Source organism: Diabrotica virgifera, chromosome 2 (assembly GCF_917563875.1).
Source record: "Diabrotica virgifera virgifera chromosome 2, PGI_DIABVI_V3a".
Taxonomy (NCBI): Eukaryota; Metazoa; Arthropoda; class Insecta; order Coleoptera; family Chrysomelidae; genus Diabrotica; species Diabrotica virgifera.
Window position 1 is genome coordinate 10,826,105 of NC_065444.1, and position 25,584 is coordinate 10,851,688.

At 33.3% G+C, this 25,584-nt stretch overlaps 1 protein-coding gene across 1 annotated transcript in view; it reads left to right on the top strand.

The window, feature by feature from the left end:
* Positions 1-25,584, top strand: part of LOC126879961 (serine-rich adhesin for platelets) — a 960,737-nt gene that overhangs the window by 41,442 nt on the left and 893,711 nt on the right. The window contains exon 2 of the mRNA XM_050643380.1: positions 1,364-1,547. Coding sequence (XP_050499337.1) covers positions 1,364-1,547 — 184 coding nt within the window. The remainder of the gene's footprint in view (positions 1-1,363; positions 1,548-25,584) is intronic.

The following is a 25,584-nucleotide window of genomic DNA, read 5'->3' on the forward strand; positions in this document are numbered from 1 at the left end:
CTCAATTGTAGCCTTAGGCTTTCTTAACATTCTGCTTTTTGATTCATTTAATTATGTTGGATAATAAAAAAGTTAGGTACTTTAACAACTAGCAATGTTATTCATCAATACAGGGTGTTTCTAAATAAGTGCGACAAACTTTAAGGAGTAGTTCTACATGAAAAAATTATGAGCGTTTGCTTTATAAACATATGTCCGCAAATTCTTTGTTTTCGAGATACGGGATGTTGAATTTCTTCTTACAAACTGACGATTTATTTATTGCTCTAAAACTGGTTGGGTTGAGATATGCAAATGAAATTTGGTAGGTTTTAAGGGATAGTTATTGCGCATTTTTTGACATATACATAAGAATTTTATATTCACCATTGGCGTGCATACGGGTATAAACATTTTAGATACATTCCGTATGCACGCCAATGGTGAATATAAAACTCTTGATTGTATATCAAAAATGCGCAATAACTACCCCTTAAAACCTACCAAATTCCCTTTGCATATCTCAACTAGTTTTAGAGCAATAAATAAATCGTCAGTTTGTAAAAAAAAAATTCAACATCCCGTATCTCGGAAACAAAGCATTTGCGGACATATGATTATAAAGCAAACGGTCATTATTTTTCATGCAGAATTACCCCTTAAAGTTTGTCGCACTTATTTAGAAACACCCTGTATTGATGAATAACATGGCTAGTTGTTAAGTACCTAACTTTTTATTATCTCACATAAGCAAATGAATCAAAAAGCAAAATGTGAAGAAAGCCTAGTGCTATAGTTGAGTTTTAATTTCAATATTTTATATTCGCTAGAATATTCCACAGGGTGTTCCAAATTTGAGGAGAAAACACACTATCATTGTTACACCCGGTATAAAGTGACACTTATCTGTTTAGCAATAATATTATTACATCGATATTCTTGAAGAATAAAGCTATAATATACTAAAAAAATTACTAAAATCGGATAACAGGTTTAGGAAATACGAGCCATCACAAATATCCCATTTTTAAGGTGGTGCGTTAATTTTTATGCTTAGTGTATCTACAGAATTACATATCTACTGTTACCGGGAGCTGACGATGGTTTGCATATTGTAGAAAGAGAAACCGGTCGTCCGGAGTAAATAATAATTGATTGTGAGTAGGTCTATTAATTTATAAAATATCATATCATTCGTTGGAAATTTATATCAGTGAACTGATTTTTTGAAAGATTAGGTAAATAATGTTCCAATCAATTTAATTTGGATTAAAAGACTGCTGAAAACGGTGGACTTTTTATTAAGATCCAATCATTCCAATTAATACTTCAGTTAAACGCCATGAAAGGAAAGTTATAACCATTTATCCTTCTCGAATTTCAGATATACTCCAGATATCGAACATCTAGTGTTTCCGATGAGAAAAAGAAACCCTCAGCAAGTGGCCCCAATTAATCCGGCTCCTTCGAGGACCAGGTCCCGGTTGGCAGAAATGTTCGCTCTCAGCAGGCACTTACAGCAGAAGTCGTCGACCGACAAGGATTCCAAAAGGAGTTCAGTAGTAAGTGTAAGTTTCAGATAATTATGTGTGGTAGATGTTTAGGAGAAATATTGGGCTGGCGCAAATAAAATAGGGGCTGTTTCTTTAGAAATATATTTTATTTTTGGTAAATACACAACCAAACTTATATGGAATGACATAAGTAGTATTCATTTCTTTTGAAAAAACTTATTATTGTTGTGAAGAATAAAGGTTTTTATTGAAAATAAATAAATCTATAAGACAATCAGATAGTACAGCTCGGTACGTAATAGGTTATTTGCTTGAGTTGCAAATTGAACGAAAATAAATACACCAACTTTTGCGTCCAAAAACGAAAATATGCGTGATATGGGGTTATAGAACTTACAACGGGGAAAGATTATTGGTCTTGTGGAGTAAGTAATGCTCTCAGAGGGACATAGCTGTAGAGCTAGACGTAATACAGGGCGTTCTGTCCAAAACCTATGCTAGGTAACAGGACGAGGAAAGCTCAAAAATAAAACAAGGAAAAGTCGCCAAAAAGTATAATGGCTGGCCACGATCGTTTAATTGTCCATTCAGCTGGAAGACACCTAACCATTTCTCACCTGCAGCTCCAAAGGCTGCTTTTGGAAGCTACAAGTGTAACTCTTTCAGTTGAAACGATAAGAAGAAGAGTTCGTGCCAAGAAGTATACAGCAGGAGACAGTTATGGGTTCCCGAGTTATCCAGGCATCACAAGATTGATCGCCTAAATTGGTGTCTTCACCACCAAAACTGGAACATTGGGAATTGACAAAATGTGCTATTTTCAGAAAAAGTCAGGATTTGTGTAAAATCAGATGACCCACGAAATCGTGTACTTAGAGGTCGTGGAAGACAAGCAAGAACGAAAACTCTCAGATCTGTTCACAAACATACAAGAGGAAGGGTAATGTTCTGAAGAGGAATTGTGATCCGTAAAAAACTCCTTTAATTTTCATCAAATCAATAACTGCTCACAGGTATGTTGATAATCTGTAGTTAGGCTCTGGAGAGGTGCAACAGGAGAAAATTTAATTTTCTTGCATGATAATGGAGCTCCACATAGCATTAGAGTGACTAGAGACATCATTGAAATAGAAGGTATCCCTTGTTTGGAGTGGCCTACTTGTTCACCCGAGCTTAACCCTATAAAGAATTTGTGGGATATGCCTCAAAGAAAAAATTAGAGATCGCCAGGATAATCCACAAAACACGTCACAGCGAGTACAAGCTGCTCTTGAAGGATGGAGCAACCTACCACAACAAAATGTTGATAATTTGATTAGGAGTGTGCCCACGCAAACTGAACTTTGCATAAGGATATAGGTGATAACACTAACTACCAAAAAAAAAACAAAAAAATAAATAAAAACAATTTAAACATTATTCGTTCTACACTGAAATTAATGTTTTATATTTTATGCTATTGACTTAACTAATTTCAATTTGTTTGTTAAATACTTTATTGTTTTATTTAATTGTTATGTATTTGTTATTAAATTGCTTTAAAATAAATATTGTTTGACTTCGTTTGTTCGTTTTTTTTTTTAGATTCGCACGAAATAATAAGAAATATCAGGTGATTCCATATAAGTTGGGTTGTGTGTATATTTTAAGGGTATCTTTCTATTGCATTCACTCTTTACAGTCATTTAATTGTAATTGACAAATCCTAATTAGCCTATGGTATGTTGTATATAATTAAATAATTTTGTTATCGATGCATTATTCAGCTTGCTAATTTCATACAGTGTAGAAGGATTGGTGTGCTTTTTATGCAAAAGATCTTGGAGATGGATATAAGTTAATGTATAGTAGTTCGAACGGTCATGGCAGAAATGGAGAAGGTACTACCTATTTTGAACAACTAGTGGAAGGAACATCTTGTAAGGGTAACAAAAAGAAGTGATAGGATAATGAGTGTTCAACTGAATAAAGGCAATACCAATTAGAACATTATATTGTGCCGAGGTTCCACAGGTTCGATGTAAAGGACAGGAAAAGAAAGAATGTTTGGAGTGCCCTTGATTTAGAGATGCTCGAAATTCCTATAAACAAAATAATATTTTATTAGAGGTCATTTGAATGGAAATATTGGTAGAGAAAGGGTGCGTGGGGGTTTTGGGATGGAAATAAAAAATAAGATAGGGATTTGACCAGAGTTGAGTGCTGGAAGCCAACAGCTACGTTTTGGTAGGAATGGGAGAGAAAGCGCTAGGAGAAACATGTGGTAAATACTTCCTAGGGTCAAAGCAAACTTGGTGGGGGAATGATGAAGTGCAGCAGAGAGAAGAAAGAGACTAGAAAAGCTACCAGCTACCACATTTGCTATAGTGACTTTATTGGCAGCATCTCTGAGCAATGGTGTAGTCGATTTTCTATGCCATTGCCTTAAATTTTTTAGCCATGATGTCTACGAGGACCTACGTTTACCTTGGATCTTTCCCGGAATGATCGGATGTAAAAGTGTTGTACTGTTTGGTTCAGCCGGTTAAGGACTTCCTCAAAGGTATGCCAGGTCTAAAACACAGGAAGATAAGGAGATATACAAGCTAGCAAAGAGGCAGTAAAAAAGCGCTATGTAGCTAATGCTAAGGCAAGGTATCTGCACAACGATATGTAGAGTTGGCAAGTTGGAAACATCTGAGAGGATGAAAATGTTATACAGCATTGCTAAAGTAAGTGACAAGTCATCAAAGGACTTAACTAATGTTAAGAACCAATGTTGAAATAAAGCAAATATGATATAATTACTTTAGACAGTTGCTAAACGAAGAACACCAGAAGAGAGACAGATGATGTAGGATACCAAATGAGAATGTAATACCAGGAATGATAAGGCAGTAGGATCTGATTTGTTTAGCAATAATATTATTACATCGATATTCTTTAAGAATAAAGCTATAATATAGGAATACCTGAGATTTGGAAGGATCAGTAACGACTTGATTAGGGAAAAAGCTGGGGTGACTATAGTATCGAAAAGACTCAAGTACAAAAATACTGCAACGGTTTGTTTGCAATTGCAATAAAATCTATGTGAGACGCACATTAGAGCTGTTAAAAGTTTATAGAAGGAGAGGTAGAAGAAAATTGTAAAGAAGATATAAGGACTACATTGCAGGAGACTTGATACAGAAAGGTTTAGGTGATAAACTCACGATGAATAGAAATGTGTTGCGAAAAATAGTAAGGAACGACCCCTGCAAAGGGAACAGCTGAGAAGAAGAACAAGAAGGTAAAATGCCAGAAAAAACTACGCTGATACTCGTTTTTAGAAATTTGGTTGAATAATTTTGAGTAAATCAGTAAAAAATCTATATCAAAAAAAATATCTTCAAAAAAACTTCAAATTAATGTTGTTCTGAAGCTATTTCCTTGTGGCATTTTTATAATTAAGTATTTTCTATCGGAAATAAGCCACAATTTTACTAAAAAATGAATTTATTAACGTTTCGAAGCCCAAATCGGGTTTCGTTGTCAAAATACAAAATACTATTAAAATAAACAAAAATGTTGTTGCTAAGTAAAAAATTCTTCTAATAATTTATTTAATCTGACTTATTTATATTGGCAATTCAGACGTATATTATACAATAGGAAATAAATTCAACATTTCAACAACATTCAAAACAACAAACACATTGAGATCTATTCTATCTAAAACTAAACCTAACAATGAACAAGAAAGAACAAAGAATTGTATTTATAAAATACCTTGTGAATGCGAACAATTTTATTTAGGTGAAACATCAAGACCATTAAACGTTAGAATAAGTGAACATCAGTCTTATATTAAAAATAGAGAATTTGATAGATCTCAAATATGTCAACACGCATGGGATAATGAACATAGAGTTCAGTGGAGAGATTCAAGTATAGTCCTGAAAGAATCAGATAGTAAAAAGAGAAAAATCAAAGAAGCGGCTCTAATTATGCTAAATAAAACCAATTTTGTCGCAAATTCCTCGGTAGAATGCAGTAGGATGTGGTTACCCATACTGAAAGAGGAAGTCAATAGAAAGAAAATACCACGATTAGTAAGTCAATAACATATCGAGTTAGTACACATTTTATATTTTAGTATTACTTATTGTATATCTATGTATTATTAATATTATTTATAATTTAAACATATTAAAGTCAGAATTTGGTATTAGTTTTTTGAAGGTAAATTAAATGTAAGACCAAATATTTACGATGTCGGGATAGTATCACGAGGTTTTTTCCTGGTTTTTCCCTCGTGATTTACTATGGAATCTCTAACGCGAGAATTTTACTGTCATCGTTGCATTTAGTTGTCTTTTTAAAGACAGATCACATGCTATGATTTTTTTGCGACGGATATTCTTGAGTTGGGATTGATTTCATGTAATCGAATGAACTATCTTTTAGTAAAGTCGTCCCAGGAACGCAACTCATAAATATTGGCGATATCATTTTAAAGTCTTCTACTTTAAAATGTATAATATACGTCTGAATTGCCAATATAAATGAGTCAGATTAAATAAATTTTTAGAAGAATTTTTTGACTTAGCAAAAACATTTTTGTTTATTTTAATAGTATTTTGTATTTTGACAACGAAACCCGATTTGGGCTTCGAAACGTTAATAAATTCATTTTTTAGTAAAATTGTGGCTTATTTCCCATAGAAAATACTTAACTTCAAATTACTCTAATTTTATGTCCTTGTAGGTAGGTAGAAATCAAACAAGATCCAAACTCAAACAACTAACTAATTCAAGGCCTTAAACCGAAGATTAGTTTTCTAATTATAATGTAAAATAAATTTTACCTCGTTAAAAATATCTAGTAACTGCGATTTAAAAAATAACTAAACGGTATCATTTTTAAACGAAGCTGTAATCTAGTAGGTACTTTGATTTATGTTTTTTTAATGGTATTGGGCCGCCATATTTTATATGAAAGTCTCATCTATCCACGTTCGGGGCGTGGGTACGCGTCGCGTCGCCCACCGCCAGATGCAGTTTCTATCTGAAAATCTAAGAGAATTAATTTATGTCACCGAATGGGGCGGCGTAGTTCGAGAAAAAAGACCTCCAATTTGGATTCCAGTTAAACTGAACGTATGACCGAAGATTAACCTATTTCCAACAAGAATGAATTCTCATTTGGGAGTACACATGGATGCCGGAGATTAGTTACACCTGATATATTTCATGGCGGGTAATAAGGTTTTAGTGGTAAATTGGAATATGTAGATCTATAGTTGTTTTTTGGGGATGCAATTCATCCAGCTAGATTAGTTCTCGTGGTGATGCTGCTTTTTTGTTCTTGGTGAAAATTAAAGGCGTAAATTTTATATTCATTTTGCAATATCTTAGATAAGTGTTACACAAGTTTATTAAGACACAAGGTAACACACAATACCTACTTACTAAATTAATATTGTTCTGAAGCTATTTATTTGTGGCATATTATGCAATTTACTATTTTATTTGAGAAATACAGTGAAACCTCGATTATTCGTCAGGGCACTGGACCAAGGGTATGACGGATAATCGAAAAGACGGTTAACAGAACATTAAAAAAATTGAAAATTGATAGTGCAACTCTCAAATTTTATTTACATATATGCTTTGTTTTACAAGATAAGAGGAATTTTTGTTCGTACAATCGAATCAATTTGGTTTAAAATATTCTGAAATCTTCGTTTATTTTACTGATGCTTCACATTTTTCTTAATTCTCGTAAGATCATGCAATCTACTTTATTGGCTTCTTCTTGTCAAGAATACCACTCGATGAATTGTTGCATGTGCGACGCAGCTTCTCTAGCTTCTTTACGCAAATCTTTGTCAGTTGCAATAACATCATCGACATTTTGAGCTTCTGAAACTGTTTCGTCCGCCTCTTTTGCCATTTCAATGATTTCATTATCTGTCAGCAATCGATAGCCGTTTGCGTCCTTATCACAAATTAAGAATTCGTTTATGTCATCTTTAGCCAATAAAAACAAAACAGCCATTCAGCCATAACTTTATTTGTTACCACACTGTACATTACAGCGAATTTCGTTTGGCTTATCGCAATGCTCAAACAAATTGAATTGATGACCCAATTTTTGCTTATGTAGTCAATACAACTTATGTGCGGACCCTGACGGTTAACAGAGGTGACGGTTAATGGAGAGACGGATAATCGAGGTTCCACTGTAATCCATAATTTAATATTGAAATTAAATTTATTTGACGTTTCGAATTTCACTTAGGAAATGGCTTATTAAATTATGGCTTATTTCTCAAATAAAATGGTAAATTAAATAGATATTTTACTGAATATTCTAGAGATACTGATTTCCTGATTTTGGTCAATATTCTGGGATTTATATTTCTGCTTGAAGGTTTGGGGCAAATATAATGGTAGGGAGCCCAAGCGGGGATTTTTGCAGTTACTCGAGCACGTTAGAAAATCACATGGGGAGAAATCGTATACCCTGTAAATGTACTCCTACCATATATGGACTCTTAAGACAGGGAATTCGTTAAGGGGGTCCGAAAAAAATCTATCCTTAGAAAAACTCGAAATCATCATCATTGAGCGGGCGTAAGGAAATGGACGAGTCACAGAGTTTCACAAAAAAGCTAATTTTTCGCGAAATAAACGTCAAATGGAAAAACTAAAAATACGTGTTCAATATTTTCAAAAATCTATTAAATGATACCAAACACGACTCCCACGGAGAGCGGTTCCTATTTAAAATATAAAATTTTAAATAGGAACCCCGAGATATTTTGCGAAATGAACATAGGTTCGAAAAACTGAAAAATACACGTATTCAATATTTAAGAAAAATCTATCGAATGACACCAAACACGACCCCTCGCAGAGGTGGGGTAGGGTGTTACTTTAAAATCTTAAATAGGAGTCCCCATTTTTTACTGCAGATTTGGATTCCTTACCTAAAAATAGGTAACTTTTATTCGAGACATTTTACCGAATTATGGATAGATGGCGCTATAATCGGGAAAAACGATTGTTTGAAATGGAAACTTAATTTAAAAAATGGTCCCCATTAAAATGGAAAAAGTCTCCACCAAAATGGAAAATTTAACTAAACTATAACGCTTTAGTAACTGCAAATTTAGCATCCTTGCCTCCCCTACTATAATCAATGTATTTTGTTTTAACATAAAAGAAATACAACAAGCCAAAAACAATAAAGCACCTGAACCAGATCAAATCCCTGTTGAGCTACTTAAACTTTTAGATGACGAAAACATTACCTACTTGACTACTTTCTTTAACAAAATTTACAACGAAGGAAAAATACCAGATGATTGGTTGGAGTCACTATTTATAACATTACCAAAGAAAAGCAGGCCTACCAAATGCTGCGATTTTAGACTAATCAGTGTGATGAGTCACACACTTAAGATACTTTTACGTATTATACAAAACCGAGTATTCCTTCTGTGCGAAACTAGAATGGGTAATAAGTAATTTGGATTTAGAAATGGTCTAGGAACTAGAGAAGCACTATTTTGTAGGTATTATGCGCGTTCTATTACAAAAAAGTTGTGAATTCCGAAAAAACGTTTATGTTTGTTTCATCGACTTCGAGAAGGCATTCGACCGAGTACAGCATGATACACTTTTCGATTGCCTGCAGGCAGCAGGACTTGACTACTACGATATAAGGCTATTTAAATACTTATATTACAATCAAGTAGCCTCTATCCAAATTGGAGACAGTCGTAATGAAAAACTGCCGATAAAACGTGGAGTACGACAAGGTTGTGTTTTATAACCCACCCTTTTTAATCTGTACTCTGAAGAAATCTTTAGGGAGGCTTTGGATGACAGACAAGTGGGAGTAAGGCTAGGCGGAGAAGTAATTAACAATATTAGAGATACGCTGACGATACAGCTATTCTTGCTGAAAATTTACAAGATCTTCAGACATTACTAAATCTAGTCAGTGAAGCAAGTTATCGGAGAGGCCTTAAAATCAACATTTCAAAAACAAAGTGGATGGCAGTTGGAAAGATTAATATAGATCAAAGTCAGCTTTCTCTTGATGGAGAGGAGTTAGAACGGGTAAATCATTTCAAGTACCTTGGCAGCTGGTTAAATGTAAATTGTGACTCTGATGAAGAGATAATAACTGGGATCGAAATATCACGGAAGGCTTTTAAAACCAGTTTTATGCAACATAAACCTGTCGATGAATATTCGAAAGAAGTTGCCGAAATGTTATGTGTGGTCTATCCTATTGTATGGTTGTGAGACATGGACGTTAAAAACCACAATGCTAAACAAAATAGAAGCATTCGAATTGTGGTGCTATCGACGAATCTTAAAGATATCGTGGGTTTCGCACACTTCCAATGAAGATGTTCTTCAAATGCTGAATTCAGAACGTCTGCTCATAAGCATCATAAAGAGGAGAAAAACAGAATACTTCGGCCATATAATTAGAGGACCTAAGTAATATTTGCTTCGCCTTATAATACAAGGAAAAGTGGAGGGAAAGAGATGGATTGGTCGAAAGAAACTTTCATGGCTGCGTAATATTAGACAATGGTGTAGCTGCACAGTAAAGAATTATTTCGCGCAGCAGCCGATAGAGAGAGATTTCAGGAAATTGTAAACATGATGACGGCCAACGTCTAAATACAGACACGGCACCTAAAGAAGAAGAAGATTTTGTTTTGGTGTAGTGGCTTGAGTGAGTTAATACAGTTGCGAACATATCGACGATCATATCTAACCATTGCTGTGTTGTGTATGTTTCTCTAAAAACTGTAAGTTTTCTCGTTTAAAAATTTTGGAGTCGTAAAATTATTAATATCTAAAGAATAAAAGATATTGTATGAAAAATATTTCAATACTTACAAAAATACACAAATGGAAGGACTAAAAATTGTTTTATAAGTATTCTCAAAAAGGAGGTAGAGCCGCCTACTTCCGTAGACATATAACTCTGAAAAGTCCTGCCGATCCAGAGGGCTTGATTAAGTACGAATCGACGAGTGTTTACTTAGGGATTCAGAGCATTCGAAAGATCCAATCCACCAAAATCATTACTGGATTAGAACGTCTTCCCAATAGGTAACTAACGTTTCGTGTTCTTTGACCTAATAAGTTCCTGCTCCGATTTACATTAGAGCGAATGTTAATCGGAGCAAAAGTGGCAGGAGTAATGTCTCAGGATACGTCAATGAGTTCTCTCTTATTGACAAAACTAATCGGATAAATCGTGAACCGAAGATAAGTATCTAGAACTGGATACTTATGGCGAATAGTGACGAGCTTCTAATGCATAAAACGAGTTATGGTAATATAGTAAGTTGAAATGTTATGTTACCACTGTCAGAAACAGATTAAATAAATAGTTATTTCCTTTTGGATCCACTTGTTTTTTATGGTATGCATATTATTGTATTTTATAAAATCTTATACAAAAAATATGTCAACAAAAAAAATTTGGAAGCCTTGACAGAATGTCGAATTGATTATCGGTATGTAAATATAATTAAACACATATAGCCCAGTAAATGAACGGGAAATACGACGATACCGTGTAATTTTCATGGGCAACTCCGAATTGCATGAAAATTTGGATTTAGGTTTTACTTACCCTCCACTTCAAGGGGTGACAATCACCCCTTCTCGGAGGGTGAAAAAACATATGTTCAAGGTAAGCCCGGAAACGGATAAATTGACTGATTTAAAGCAACTTTCGTTCTATAAAGTTTTTTAAGTAAGTCAATACTTTTCGAGTTATTTGCGATTGAAAATGTTTATTTTCGACAGAAAAAAGACGGCTTTTCGCAAATAACTCAAAAAGTAAATATTTTAGCGAAAAAAATATTTTTAGCAAAAATGTAGCTTAGAAAAAAACCTACACAAATTTGTATTCGTAAATTCTAAAGATCCAGCAAAAGCAAATTTCCAGGTCATGAAAAATACGTTTTTATTCGTCCACATCCAAATCGAATATTTCATCGTGAAATAACCAAAAAATTAAGCACTTTTCGGGAATAACCCATTCGACCTTTTTTAAAGTTTTTAAAAAAGCTTTATTTTAATTGTTTACAAAAGTCTCTAGCATTAAAAATAAGCGAGTTACGCTCAAAAGAAAGTTGGCACCCTTTTTTTTGGTAAAAAAAGTCATGAAAATCTCCCCGTGTTTAACCCCCAAATGAAATTAATCGTTACCGCTTCACAAACAGTTTATTTTACGTATCTATTTTTTATATGATCTGTCAGTTTCACCAGTTTAAAGTGTTTATTTCTGAAAGGGTTATAGTTGAAACGGCTAGAACAAGTCACTAAACACCAGTGTATGCAAACTTTGAACAGTCATATCTTAACCAAATTATGTCTTACAGAAAAACAAAATGAAACTATTAGCATATTTACAATAGCAAAACCTACATTTTTTTACTCTTTGATATTTTTCGTATCACTAAGACTTTTTAAGTTATTTTGAAAAAAGGAAATTTTTCCAAAAGTTTTAGAAAAAATTTTAGTTAATGTAAAACCAATTTTAAAAAAAGCACTTCAAACCAGTCAAACTAACAAATCGTATCGTATAAACAATATTCATACATTTAAAGTAAATGGTAAAGCGGTAACGATTAATTTTATTTAGGGTGCTAAATAGAGGGACATTTTCACGATTTTTTTATCAAAAAAGAGAGGCCAACTTTTTTTTAGCGTAACTAGTTTATTTTTGATGCTAGAGACTTGAGTATAAAATAAAAATAAAGCTTTTTTTAAACACTTTTAATATCTTTTAATAAGTTTTTCCCGAAAATTGCTTAATTTTCGGTGATTTTACGTTGAAATATTCGATTTACATTTAGATGAATGAGAACGTATTTTTCATGAGCTACAACTTTGCATTTACTCGGTTTATAGACTTTGCCGATACACCATTTTTTTAGTTTTTTTTATAAGCTACACTTTTGCTAAGAATATTTTTTTCCATAAAATATTTACTTTTTGAGATACTTGCGAAAAATAGTCTGAAAACGTAGTTTTTTTGTCGAAAAATGAACATTTTCAATCGCCAATAACTCGAAAAGTATTGACTTGCATAAAAAACTCTATAGAACGAAAGTTGCTTAAAATCAGTCAATTTATTCATTTCTGGGCTTACCTTGAACGTATGTTTTTTCACCCCCGAGAAGGGTTGACTGTCACCTCCCAAGTAAAAACAACCAACGGCACAAATTCAACTTTGAAGTGGAGGGTAAGTAGAACCTAAATCCAAATTTTCATGCAATTCGGAGTTGCCCCTAAAAATTACACTCCAAAACGGTCATTTATTGGACTAATATAGCCGAATAGACTCCAGGTACAGGCAACTCTTACATAACATCTATAAAACAGCAACTATGACAGTCCAATGGGAAAATAAAACAAACAAAACTAATCCCATATAAATACGTAGAGGCGTAAGACAAGGAGATGTAGTATCCCCAAAACGTTTCACCTTAGCTCGGGAGACGTCTTTAAAGAGCTGGAATGGGAAGACATGGGTATCAACATAAACGGGAAGAATCTCAATCACCTCAGACATTGCGATGATGTTGTCGTTATTACAACCAACCAAGAAGAACTAGCCACAATGCTGACTCAACTAGCATACGCATCAGAGAAGATATGATTAAAAATGAACATGAGTAAAACAAAAATCATGACAAATACAAATGACAGATAAATATAAATATAAGTGACGTCAGTATTGAAGTTGTTGACGAATATATTGTTATGATCTGCTCTCTATTACTTTTATATTAATTATTATTTATTTGATCAATTATCATTTAATTAACGCCAATCATACATAAAAATATTAAGAAAAAAATCTCAGGGTGCCTTTTGTCAAAAAAAATTTAATTAAATTCTCTTAGGTTATACTTATCCTTTCTCGTGGCTTCAGTATCTCTTAGTTGATCCTTATCGGGATAAAATAGGAAAAGGAAATAAATAGAAAAATCATAAAAAACACATACAAATACCTTTATTATCAAAAGCAATGCTCTATAAATTTATCAATTAAATCCTGTGGGCATAACTGTCCAAAAGAAACTTTTACCATATAAATTAATCTATTTCAAACAAATATTTATCGCTTTGTTCTTGATATCCTTAATAAAAAACAAGCTAAACAAACAAATTTGGTATTCGCAAATTACTTATATTTCCTATTAAATTTTTGAAATGTTGGAATCTTAAATGCATATGCTTTTACGTAAAAAAATTTAACTTCTGATTATAAAGAAAATCTATCACATAGGTTATTGACTGACCTTCTTGATTCACACTCAATGATGTCTCCTCTTGACCCAAACAGCTCCTCCTTGTTGATTATGTTAGGCTACCAATCAAAGCCCTCTCCGTTCTCAGCAAACAATCCAGCAGGATACCAGCAACTATTTCTCCAAAACGCAAGCCAGGCCTCTTTTTGCCAGTACTCGTTCAATAAACTCCAAAACTCTCTCCTCTCTTTCTCTCAACAATAATCTCCTGAGACCCAAGTATCTTTTTACTTGGTGTCACAAGTAATTTTAATAACGATAATTCTTGTAACTTACTCTCTTGGACTTTACAGAATCAAAGAGGTATTTCTTCTCGATTTGATTTGTTTCTCGTTCCACTTTTCAGCTACTCTCACTATCAAAACAAACCACTAGTACTTGCTTCTGAACTACTCACGAAAACTTTTGACTGCTCGTCTCGAATGCCGGTAACACAATAATCCCTCTTTCCAAAACTATTTGAAAATTCAACCTTCTCTCCTTCCCATTCCACATTGCCAAACCAATCAGAGACATTTCTTCTTCCCCACTCTTTTTTTCATTCGAAAAACCCACTTATACTTTCAAAAATATTCCTACCATCATAATAATTACTTTCGGGAAATTCTACAAAATTTACTCGGGGTTAAACAAAAAGAGATTAAAATTCCAAACTTTCTTTACCTTAATTTTCTAAGAACTAATTATCTATGGCTTCTACCTTTCCCGTAACAAACAATCGGTTTAAAATAATAATCCTAAATAACTTTCACTTCACTATTATTTACAAATATCTATAAGTCTTCATGGAAAAATTCATTAAGGAGAAACCACCTTGCGTGAAAGCTAACTTCTAATAAATATTTACAAATCAATATATCAAATTTATGTGCCCGCGTTATATTAAAAAAAATAAAAAATGTTATTCTATCTTTGATTGATAAATTGAAACACAATCATATATACCTGGGTCAAATAATCAAAACTAATAAAGAGAACCAAACAATTGAAGTACACAGAAGAATCCTATTGGCGTGGGCAGCGTTTGGAAAATTAAGATGGATACTAAAAAGCACAAAGATACAACAGTACCCAAAAACCCGTGTATTTGACCAGTGCATCCTTCCTGTTCTGACGTATGGCTCAGAAACATGGACATTAACAAAGGCCAACATAAACAAAATATACATATAAAATAAAATAAAAATGTATACCATTTTTATTCAGTTGCAATGCGAAGGCAAAACAATCTTATTTTTCACTAAGAACAGGGAGCGCCGTCCAGCACTCTGAATCGACGATTTTCGACTCTTGTTGGAGTCTCATCGGAGAGGCCTAGGCCTGCTGCTCTCTGCTCGAAGTGACCAAACCATGAAAGTGTATCCCGACATTGCAGTTGACGTGTATGGATTAGGTGACTAGCGTTGTCTGGCAATTGAAAGGTAAAGTTTTCAATCCTAATAGCAACATTAATAATATTGAAATGAAAAATATTAAAAATATTACTAAAAGGTTTTTAAATTGAAAACTTATTGTTCCATTTCCCTGGCAACACCTCCAAGGCTTCTAAAATTTGCAAGCCAAATGGTTGCTGCAGTGAAGACAAAGAGAGGGAATTCTAAAAAGTTGCAATTCACAACCCCCGTCTGCAGTTTGGTAAAGTTCCAACGGAAAATAGACCTAGTTACTCTATAGGAGTAATATTAATATAAAATAAAATAAAAATTTATATTATTTTTATTCAGTTGCAATGCGAAGACAAAACAATCTTTTTTTTTCATTTAGAACAGGGAGCGCAGTATAAAATAGAAATAACTCAGAGAAAAATGGAAAGATCCATGTTGGGAATAAAACTATAAGACAGAAAATCAAACAAATGGATAATAGGTCAGGATCCCGCGTATGAAAAAAAGTTGATTAATAGCAAGCTGAAAATTTATTAATAGCTTAAGGGTGTCTAGTCGGATAAACTTTGATATATGGGAACACTGGAACAGGGACAGTTTTAATTGTGGAACAGGTTAAAAATTTGGAAGGGTCAGACCACGAAAAGGCACATTTATTTTGTCCAACAGAATAGACTTAAACTCTCCGAACAGAGATTAACCACTCATGCAAAAATCAGACTACTATTTATCACCTGTCATAATTCCTATAATTTGACATATTCTACATGTTCTACTCATTAAAACCCCCATTTGGTGATAAATAACAGTCTGATTTTTGCATGAGAGTTTAATCTCTGTTCGAAGAGTTTAAGTCTGTTCTATCGGACAAAAAACATGCGCCGTTTTCGTGGTCTGACCGTTCCAAATTTTTAACCTGTTCCACAATTAAAACTGCCCCTGTTCCACTGTTCCCATATATCAAAGTTTGTCCGACTTGACATCCTTAAGCTATTAACAAATTTTCAGCTTGCTATTAATCAACTTTTTTTCATACGCGGGATCCAGACCTATAAGATAGAAAGAATCAGATAGCGAAAAGAGAAAAATCAAAGAAGCGGATCTAATTATGCTAAATGAAACCAATTGTGTAGCAAATTCCTCGGTAGAATGCAGTAGAATGTGGTTACCCATACTGAAAGAGGAAGTCAATAGAAAGAAAATATTACGATTAGTAAGTTAATAACATATCGAGTACAAATTTTATATTTTAGTATTACTTATTATATTTATATCTATGTATTATTAATACACACACCGGCAAAATTAGCCGAACACTTTAAAAATGGGACATGTTTGATGTCTTGAATTTCCTAAACCACTGGTCCGATTTGAGTGATTCTTTTAGTATGTTATAGTCTTATTATTTAAGAATATCGTTGTAATAATATTGTTGCTAGACAGGTAAATATCATTTTATACCTGGTGTACCAAGCATACTGTGTTTTTTTCTTAAAGTTTGGAGCACCCTGTGAAATATTCTAGCATATACAAAATATTAAAATTTACACTCGATTGTAGACTTAGATTTTCTTAACATTTTCCTTTTTGATTCATTTACTTATGTAAGATAATAAAAAAGTTATGTGCGTTAACAACTATCCATGTTTTTCATCAATAAATCCTCATAGAAGGGGAGGAAAGTATACTAAATTTGCAGTTAGTCGAGCTTTACGGGGACCTATTGGATTGTGAAGAGTATGTGCTAAAATCAGAAAAAGGGTGTTTTCTATAAAGTGAGGACTTTTCATGTTTTTATTTAATTTTCCATTTGAAACAATCATTTTTCTCCGATTATAGCGCTATCTATCCATAATTCGAAAAAATGTGTTGAATACAAGTTGCTTCTTTTTACGTAAAGAATCCAAATGTGAAATAAAAATTTGGGGGCTCCTATTTTAGATTTTAAATTAAATCCCCCACCCCACTTCCGTGGGGGCTCGTGACAGCCCACGTAGAGGGGTGGGGGTTAAATTAAAAATTTTAAATACGAACCCTGCGATATTTCGCGAAATGAACATCAGATCGTAAAACTGCAAAATACACCTATTCAATATTTTAAAAAATCTACCGAATGGCAACAAACACGACCCCCCACGGAGGTGAGGGGGGCGGTTAATTTAAAATCGTAAATGGGAGCCCCTTAATTTTTATTGCAGATTTGGATCCTTGACGTAAAAATAAGCAACTTTTATTCGCAACATTTTTTCCAACTATGGATAGATATAGCCTATATTTCCTTTAATCAGAAAAAACGATTGGTGGAAATGGAAAATTAAATTAAAAAATGGAGAGTCTCACACTTTATGGAAAACTTAACTTAACTTTTTTTGGTTTGAGCACCCACTCTTCACAATCCAATAGGTCCCCATAACGCTCGAGTAACTGAAAATTTAGCATACTTCTCTCCCCTACTATGAGGATTTATTGATAAAAAGCATGGCTAGTTGTTAAAGCACATAACTTTTTTATTTTCCAACATAAGCAAATGAATCAAAAAAGAAAATGTTAAAAAAGCCTAAGTATGTAATCGAGTTTTAATTTTAATATTATATATATGCTAGAACATTCCATAGGGTGTTCCGAACTTTAAGAAAAAAACACAGAATGATTGTAACACCCGGTATAAAATGACATTTACTTGTCTAGCAACAATATTATTACACCGATATTCTTAAGTAATAAGGCTATAACATACTAAAAGAATCACTCAAATCGGACAACAGGATTAGGAGATTCGAGACATCAAACATGTTCCATTTTTAAGGTGTTCGGCTAATTTTGCCGGTGTGTGTATTATTGTGATGACATTTTTGTTTATTTTAGTAGTATTTTGTATTTTGACAACGACATCCGATTTGGGCAACGAAACGTTAATAAAATTATTTTTTTCAATTTAATTGTGGCTTATTTCCCATATAAATAGTTAATCAGGAAGATAAAAGATGTAATGCTGAAATACAAAACTGAAGACCGTGGACAGGAAGAAGAGGAAGAGGAAGACCTCAGATGCGATGGAAAAACGATATTGTAAAAGCTGCAGGAACTAACTGGAAAAGCACAGCCAAGGACAGACGGAAATGGAAAGATTTGGGGAAGGCCTATTATGTCCAAAGTTAGATAGATTTTGGCTAAAGAAGAATATATCAAAATGCAACAGCTACTGTTAGAGTGTGTGATCGTCAAACTCAAATATTTCCAATACAACGTGAGTACGTCAGGGGACATCATATCACCGAAACTGTTTACTAAGCTTTTGGACTATATATGTAAAAGGGCAAAACTGACTGAAGGGCATAAACATAAACGGAGAAAATCTTAGCGACCTAAGGTTTGCAGATGATATTATGCTAATAAATGATAGGATAGATGAGACTAAAGAACTTTTAAATCAGCTTTACCTTTCTTCGCTAGAAGGGTGATTGAAAATAAATATATCTAAAACCCAGATGATGAAAAATCTTGTAGTCAGTGAAATATATACGTAGGAAGAAGATCCATACACCAGGTCCTAGCCTATAAATGCCTAGGTCGTGAGATTCTCATCGAAAATGATAACCAAACTGTTAACTCCGTCGTGTAAGACTGACTTGGACACTTTGGACAGCCTTCGGCAAGTTCAACCATATTTTCAAATCGTCAAGCATACCAACATATCTTAAAATGAAAACCTTTTATTAGTGTGTTTTGCCAGTGTTGACTTACGGAGCCGAAACGTTGACCATGATAAGGATGGTGTGTGTCAAAGGACGATGGAGCGTGTTATGTTATGCGTTTCACTATGAGACAAGTTCCCAAAACCGCCAGCTACGACAAAGACCAGAAGTGGCTGATGCAGTAGAGAGAGTATCAACACTGAAATGGAACTGGGCTCGAATAATAATGTAATAATAATAATAATAATGTTTATTTACTTTCAAAATAACACAATGGAAATACACTTAACAGTTCAATACATATAAATAAATATAAATATAGATATAAATATAAATAATATGAGTAAAATATAAATATATATGAATTTATCATGAATATACTGTACAAGTTATAAGCAAATAAATAAACACAAAAGAAATTCCCTGAAGAACCAAAGGTTGTGCACAGGGATTATTCACATTTATTTAGCTCTAATTAAGTGTTCACAACACTTTATGACATAGACCAATCAACAAAGTAAAAATAAAAACCCAGAAAAAGTTTTGCTTGATTTGAATAATCATAATAATCACAAAAATATTGCATCCAGAGTTTCAGTTTCCTCATACTTAAGAAATCTGCTAAAAATTGTTTTGACAAAACTAAATGAGTTTATTTTTCTGATACAGGTTTTATACATTCTGGTAAACAATTAAATATTTTGGGTACGAAGTATGTATAATTATGTTTCCCAATAGATTTTTGTGCATTAGAAATTTTAACATAGTCGTGATGTTTCCTTCTAGTGTTATAAGAATGATCCAAGGATTTTAATATATGTTTATTCTTGTATGTAAATAAAAGTATGTTTAATTGATACAACTTTCTAATACTCAATACGCCGGCTTCTCGGTAAAGTAGTTCTGACGGGTATAGATTTGACTTATTTAGCATTATTTTCAGAAATCTCCGTTGCAGTATTTCAAGTTTCGTTAAATGCGAAGCATGTGTACCACCCCATGCCAAAATGGCATGTCTAATACGAGATTCAATCAATGAATAATAAACAGTTTTTAAGTAAGACAAATTTAGAATATTGCTGAGATAACGAAATTTATATAATAACATTCTTAAAGTTCTGCACACCATATCTATGTGGACATCCCATCTTAAGTGACAGTCAATATACACACCTAAATATTTTATGTTGTTTTTTCTACTTATTTTTATATGTGTATTATTATTTCTTATATCTAATTCCGTGAAAGCAGGTAAATTATTTTTATAAATTGAAAACGGTATGAAATAAGTTTTGTCAAAATTAACAGTAAGTAATCTTTCATTTAGCCGTTCTAGTACCCTAACAGTTTCTCTTTCTGCTAAAATTTTTAGTTCGTCCCAAGAATTACTGGTGTAGAGAATAACTGTATCGTCAGCAAAACAAATAATCTTGCCATTTATTTCCATTCCTGCCAAGGCATTTATATAAATAGTAAACAATAAGGGACCTAATATAGTACCCTGAGGTACACCATATTGTACGTTTTTTTCGGCGCTTAGTTTGTCATTAATTTTGAACAATTGTGTTCTATTATTTAAATAACTTTGTAATAGTATGTGTGGTACACCTCTGATTCCAAGATCCTCCAAAGTTTCCAATAGCTGTTGATGACTGACAGTGTCAAATGCCTTGGCTAAATCCAGAAAAATAGCTAATGTAGGAGAACTTTTATCAAGCATTTTGTATAAATAATCAGTAACAGACGTAACCGCATCGTTAAATGACAGATAACAGACGAACAAAGCAAATACTGGAATGGAGACCAACAGAATGATGGTGCCTACCGAACAGAGGTCGTCCACCAACACGTTGGACTGATGATCTAAAACGTTTTCATAGCAATTGTATGCAAGAAGCATAAGATCGAAACAGATGGAAAATTATGAGGAAGATCTATGTCCAGCAATGGACAAGCGAAAAATGATAGTTTAGTTACTAAAGAAGTAAAAATAATCCCTTGTAGATGGTATATAATTTATTTAAAATTTTCTAAAATAGATCCAAGTTCGACTTAAAGTGGGTACATCACTAGTACAATACAAACGTTTTCGGACTAATCAGTCCATCATCAGGTTAAAGCTCCTGATCCAAAGTAGTTGAAACTAGCTACTGAGGTAGGTCGAATGACCTTACCAATATAAAAAATTAGCCATTTCGGCTACATCGAGTGCGACAATAAGTCGATGTTACAAGAATAAAGTGTATTTAAACCATAATGGAGTATTCATCTTGGATTCAAACTACATGGTTCAAACTATGTTCAAACTACATGGTTCTGCCATGTAGTTTGAATCCAAGATGAAGACTCCATTAAGGTTTAAATACACTTTATTCTTGTAACATCGACTTATTGTCGCACTCGATGTAGCCGAAATAGCTAATTTTTTATATTGGTAAGGTCATTCGACCTACCTCAGTAGCTAGTTTCAACTACTTTGGATCAGGAGCTTTAACCTGATGATGGACTGATTAGTCCGAAAACGTTTGTATTGTACTAGTGATGTACCCACTTTAAGTCCAACTTGATCTATTTTAGAAAATTTTAAATAAATTATATACCATCTACAAGGGAAGATTTTTACTTCTTTCGTAATTTTTATTATGGTATACAGCCAATGAGAGGGATTCATTCCTTTTTATATAATAGTTTAGTCTTTTTAGATTGAATTTGTTGGATAATGTATTTACAGCTTTTTAGTGGAAATCCATTTGCTGAGTATACTTATTTTTGGTAAGGTAAGGTATGCTTTATTGTCATAAAATTTTACCAATTTGTGGACAAAGCTTATACAAAATAAAAAAATACAATAAAAAACAAAAAATAATAAAAAACTACAGACAAAACAAAAACAGAAACAGACACCAAGTAAATGGCGTGAGTTATACTACTTAATATAATTTTACAGTTATTAAGTACACATTAAAAAATTAAAAATTTTACAAACAATATAATGTATACAACGTCAGAGCAAAAAGAAGGCGAACAAGGAAAAGGGAAAGGGAAAGTAAATCAAAAGTTCTATGCCGCTGCAAATATGTACAAAATACTCGAAAGTAATAATCCTGCAAGTCAATTTGCTGAATTCAAATCGTTTATAAAAAAGTCATTCACTGTATAAAATGCTCTCTCTAGCAAATAAGCTTTCAAGGCCTTGCGAAAAGCGGGAAATGCTGTAATAGATTTGATGTTAGATGGCAGGTGATTGTGCATTTTTCTCGAATTGTATAGTATAGAGCACTTAACCAGCTCAGACCGTGGGGTTGGCAGATAAAGATTATGCTCCACGTTACTATGACGTATTACGTATGACGTTATTATGACCACATGGTCTTTTTTTAATGGATTTATATTTCATCTAAGTTTTTATTAATTTGTGCAACCAACTCTTTATTTTTAAATTATTTTTTTAGGTTCTTTACATATATTTTCTTGGAATTCTGCTGACGCCCCTTTGAAAGAAAACTTAAAGGAAACTTAAAAGAAAATAAACCAACAAATTTCTCACTTCGAGAATCCTCCGAGCTTAATAGACAACAAAATCCACCAGGTTGGGTAAATAGATTCTCATCTTTTAAGTCGTTGTTCATTTACACAAAGACCCATTCCGTCTTTGTTCGCAAATTACTAAGCGACTTGGATTAAAGACTGTAAGCTGCATTTAAGTTTATAAATATATGCATTATAAAAGAATCCAATCTCAATAAACCGATTAAACATGATCTTTTTAACCACAATATACATAATTAAAGAATTAAAAACAAGAGAGCGCAAGAAGTTTATAATTAGGGTGATCGATTAGTGGCGTAAAGCTCAATGGATCCGATATAGTAATAGATAGCCATAAAAGTTAATAACAAAGATTGTAGCCAACTTTGAGCTCCACATTTTAAAATTAATTATAATGTTACAGGGTGTTCGATAACATCGTGGCAGACCAAACTTATGTTTTTTTTTAATGGAAAAACCTATATTTTATCTTATATTCGAAATCTTCTTAACTTCCCCATTACAAAAATATAAAAGCCTGTTATGTTATACAGGGTATTAACAAAGTTATCATCAATTTTCTATGAAAATCGTAACAAATTCAGATCCCTGTATAAATAAAAATAAGCACAACAGCAATGGTTTATGGGTGACATATTTTTTATTGATTGTGAAAATTTTTAAAAATGGTTGATATTGCTAATTTTCTTTATGTCGAATACAGGGTGAGTCAAAACGCAAGTACATTACTTTCTCAGTAATTTTAAATGGAATACCCTGTATTTTATGTCACTCTCGAAAAGTACCGTTACCGTACTTTAATTTTTGTATAATATTTCCTATGTCTAAATTTATTAGTTTTCGAGATATTTTCATTTTTCAGAGCAAATTATTAATTGCTGGTCTAAATCTTTCCAATCCGGTAATCAATGTAATAATGTAGCAAATACTTACTTACTTACTTAGTCCTAAGCCTTTCTACCTTTAGGTGTAAGGCTGGTGGAGTTGAGTTTGGCATTGTAGTCTCCATGCTTTCCGATCTTGCGCTAGGTTTCTTGCACTTTCCAATGTCAATCCCTTCTTCTCGACTTCTTTCCTGATTTCATCTACCCACATAACTCTTGGTCTCCCTCTTTTGTTTTTCCCCTGCACTCTCGTTTCGAACACTCGTTTTGTTAGCCTCTCGTTCGACATTCTACACACGTGCCCGAACCATCTAAGTTGTCCTTCTACTATTTTTTCATTGATTGGTTCTAGTTTTAGGTTTTGTCTAATTGTTTCGTTTCGTATTTTGTCTGTCCTTTTTCTGTTTGCTATTTTCCTCAGGAACCTCATTTCCATAGCATTGACTCTGGATTTTTGTCTCCCCGTCAATGTCCATGTCTCGCTGCTATACATGATTGTTGGTCTAACTACTGATTTAACGACTGCCGTTTTTACTTTTTCCGGTATCCCTTTTTTCCCAAAAAATGTTGTTTTCATAGTGTTAAATAAGCTTCCTGTTCGTCCCATTCTCTCGTTTATTTCCATGTCTTGTTTACCATTTGATTCGATTATTACTCCTAGGTATTTAAAATATTCCACTTGCTCTAGTTGTTTCCCGTCTAATTCTATTGCGTGTGTCTTCCTCGTATTTGAAATTATCATTGTTTTTGTTTTCTCTGTATTAATTTTCATATTTATGTTTGATAGTTCTTCTTCTAGGATTTCAAGATTGTTCTGTAAGTCTTCTCTGTTTTCTGCTATCAATACCATGTCGTCTGCAAATAGTAGCTCCGATAGTTGAGTCTGTTTCATTTGCCAGTATCCTAATGTTAGTTTTCTCATTCTTCTCTTGGCTTTCTTTATCGCTTCATCCAGTACCACTGAGAATAGCAGTGGACTCAGCACGCATCCCTGTTTGACGCCTTGACTTGTAGAAAATTCTCTGGATTCCTCGTTATTGGTTCTTACTGTATTTGTATTATTTTTGTACATATCCTTTATTACTTCTATTATGTGTCTGTCGACTCCCCTTTCTGTTAGTGTCTTCCAAACGTCCTTTCTTCGGATTCTGTCAAACGCCTTTTCCAGGTCAATGAAGCACATATGTATCTCTCTATTTTTCTTGATTACCTTCTCACTTACTTGTCTTAATGTGAATATTAGGTCTTGCGTGCTTCTGTCCTTCCTGAATCCACACTGTGTGTCTTCCATAGTTGTTTCTATTTGTGTTTTTATTCTTGTCTCTAGTATTCTTGCTAATACCTTCCCAGGGATACTTGATATGGTGATACCTCGGTAATTATTACAGTTTCTCTTGTCTCCCTTTTTGTGTATTGGTAATATAATGTCTTTCTTCCAGTCCTTTGGTAATTCTGCTCTATTTATGATATCATTCATTAGTTCTTTCATGCTATCCATTCCCTCTGTCCCCATGAATTTTATCATTTCCGGGGTGATATGATCCTTGCCTGGTGCTTTGCCCAGTTTTACTCTTTCTATTGCTTTCTCTAATTCCTCTCTTGTTATGGATTCCACTTGTTGTTCTTCATTCCTTTCTTGTATCTCCCCTATGTTGTCCTTGTCTACATGAGTTAGCTCTTTGAAATGTTCTCTCCATCTTTCCATTATTTGTTTTTCTTCTGTTAGTACGTTTCCATTCTTGTCTTTTATATTCGGCATCGTGTGCTCTTTCTTTTGTCTGAGTTGTTTTAATGCGCCGTAGAAGAGTTTTTGGTTTTCCCTATAATTTTTTGTCATTTTTTGTCCAAATATCTCCCATGACCTTTCCTTTCCTGCTTTCACCGCTATTTTAACCTCTTTCCTTTTTTCTTTATATGCTTCGTAATCTTCCGGGTGTTTTGTGCTTAGGTATCTTTTCCATTTGTCTTTTTTGTTCTTTATTTTCTCTCGTATTTCTTCCGTCCACCATTCTGTTCTCCTCATGTTAGTGTTTGCTATTTTTGCTTTCCCGCAAGTTTCCTCAGCTGCTTTGATTATGCTGGTTTTTAGATATTCCCATTTTTTTTCTATATTTGTATTTTTTGCCCTACCTTTCAAAGTATTATCTAAGTTTTCTTGGAATTTCTTCTTATATATTTCCTCTTTTAATTTGTAACTTTTTATTTTTTCATTTACTACCTTTCTTCTCTTTTCTTCTTTTTCCTCTGTT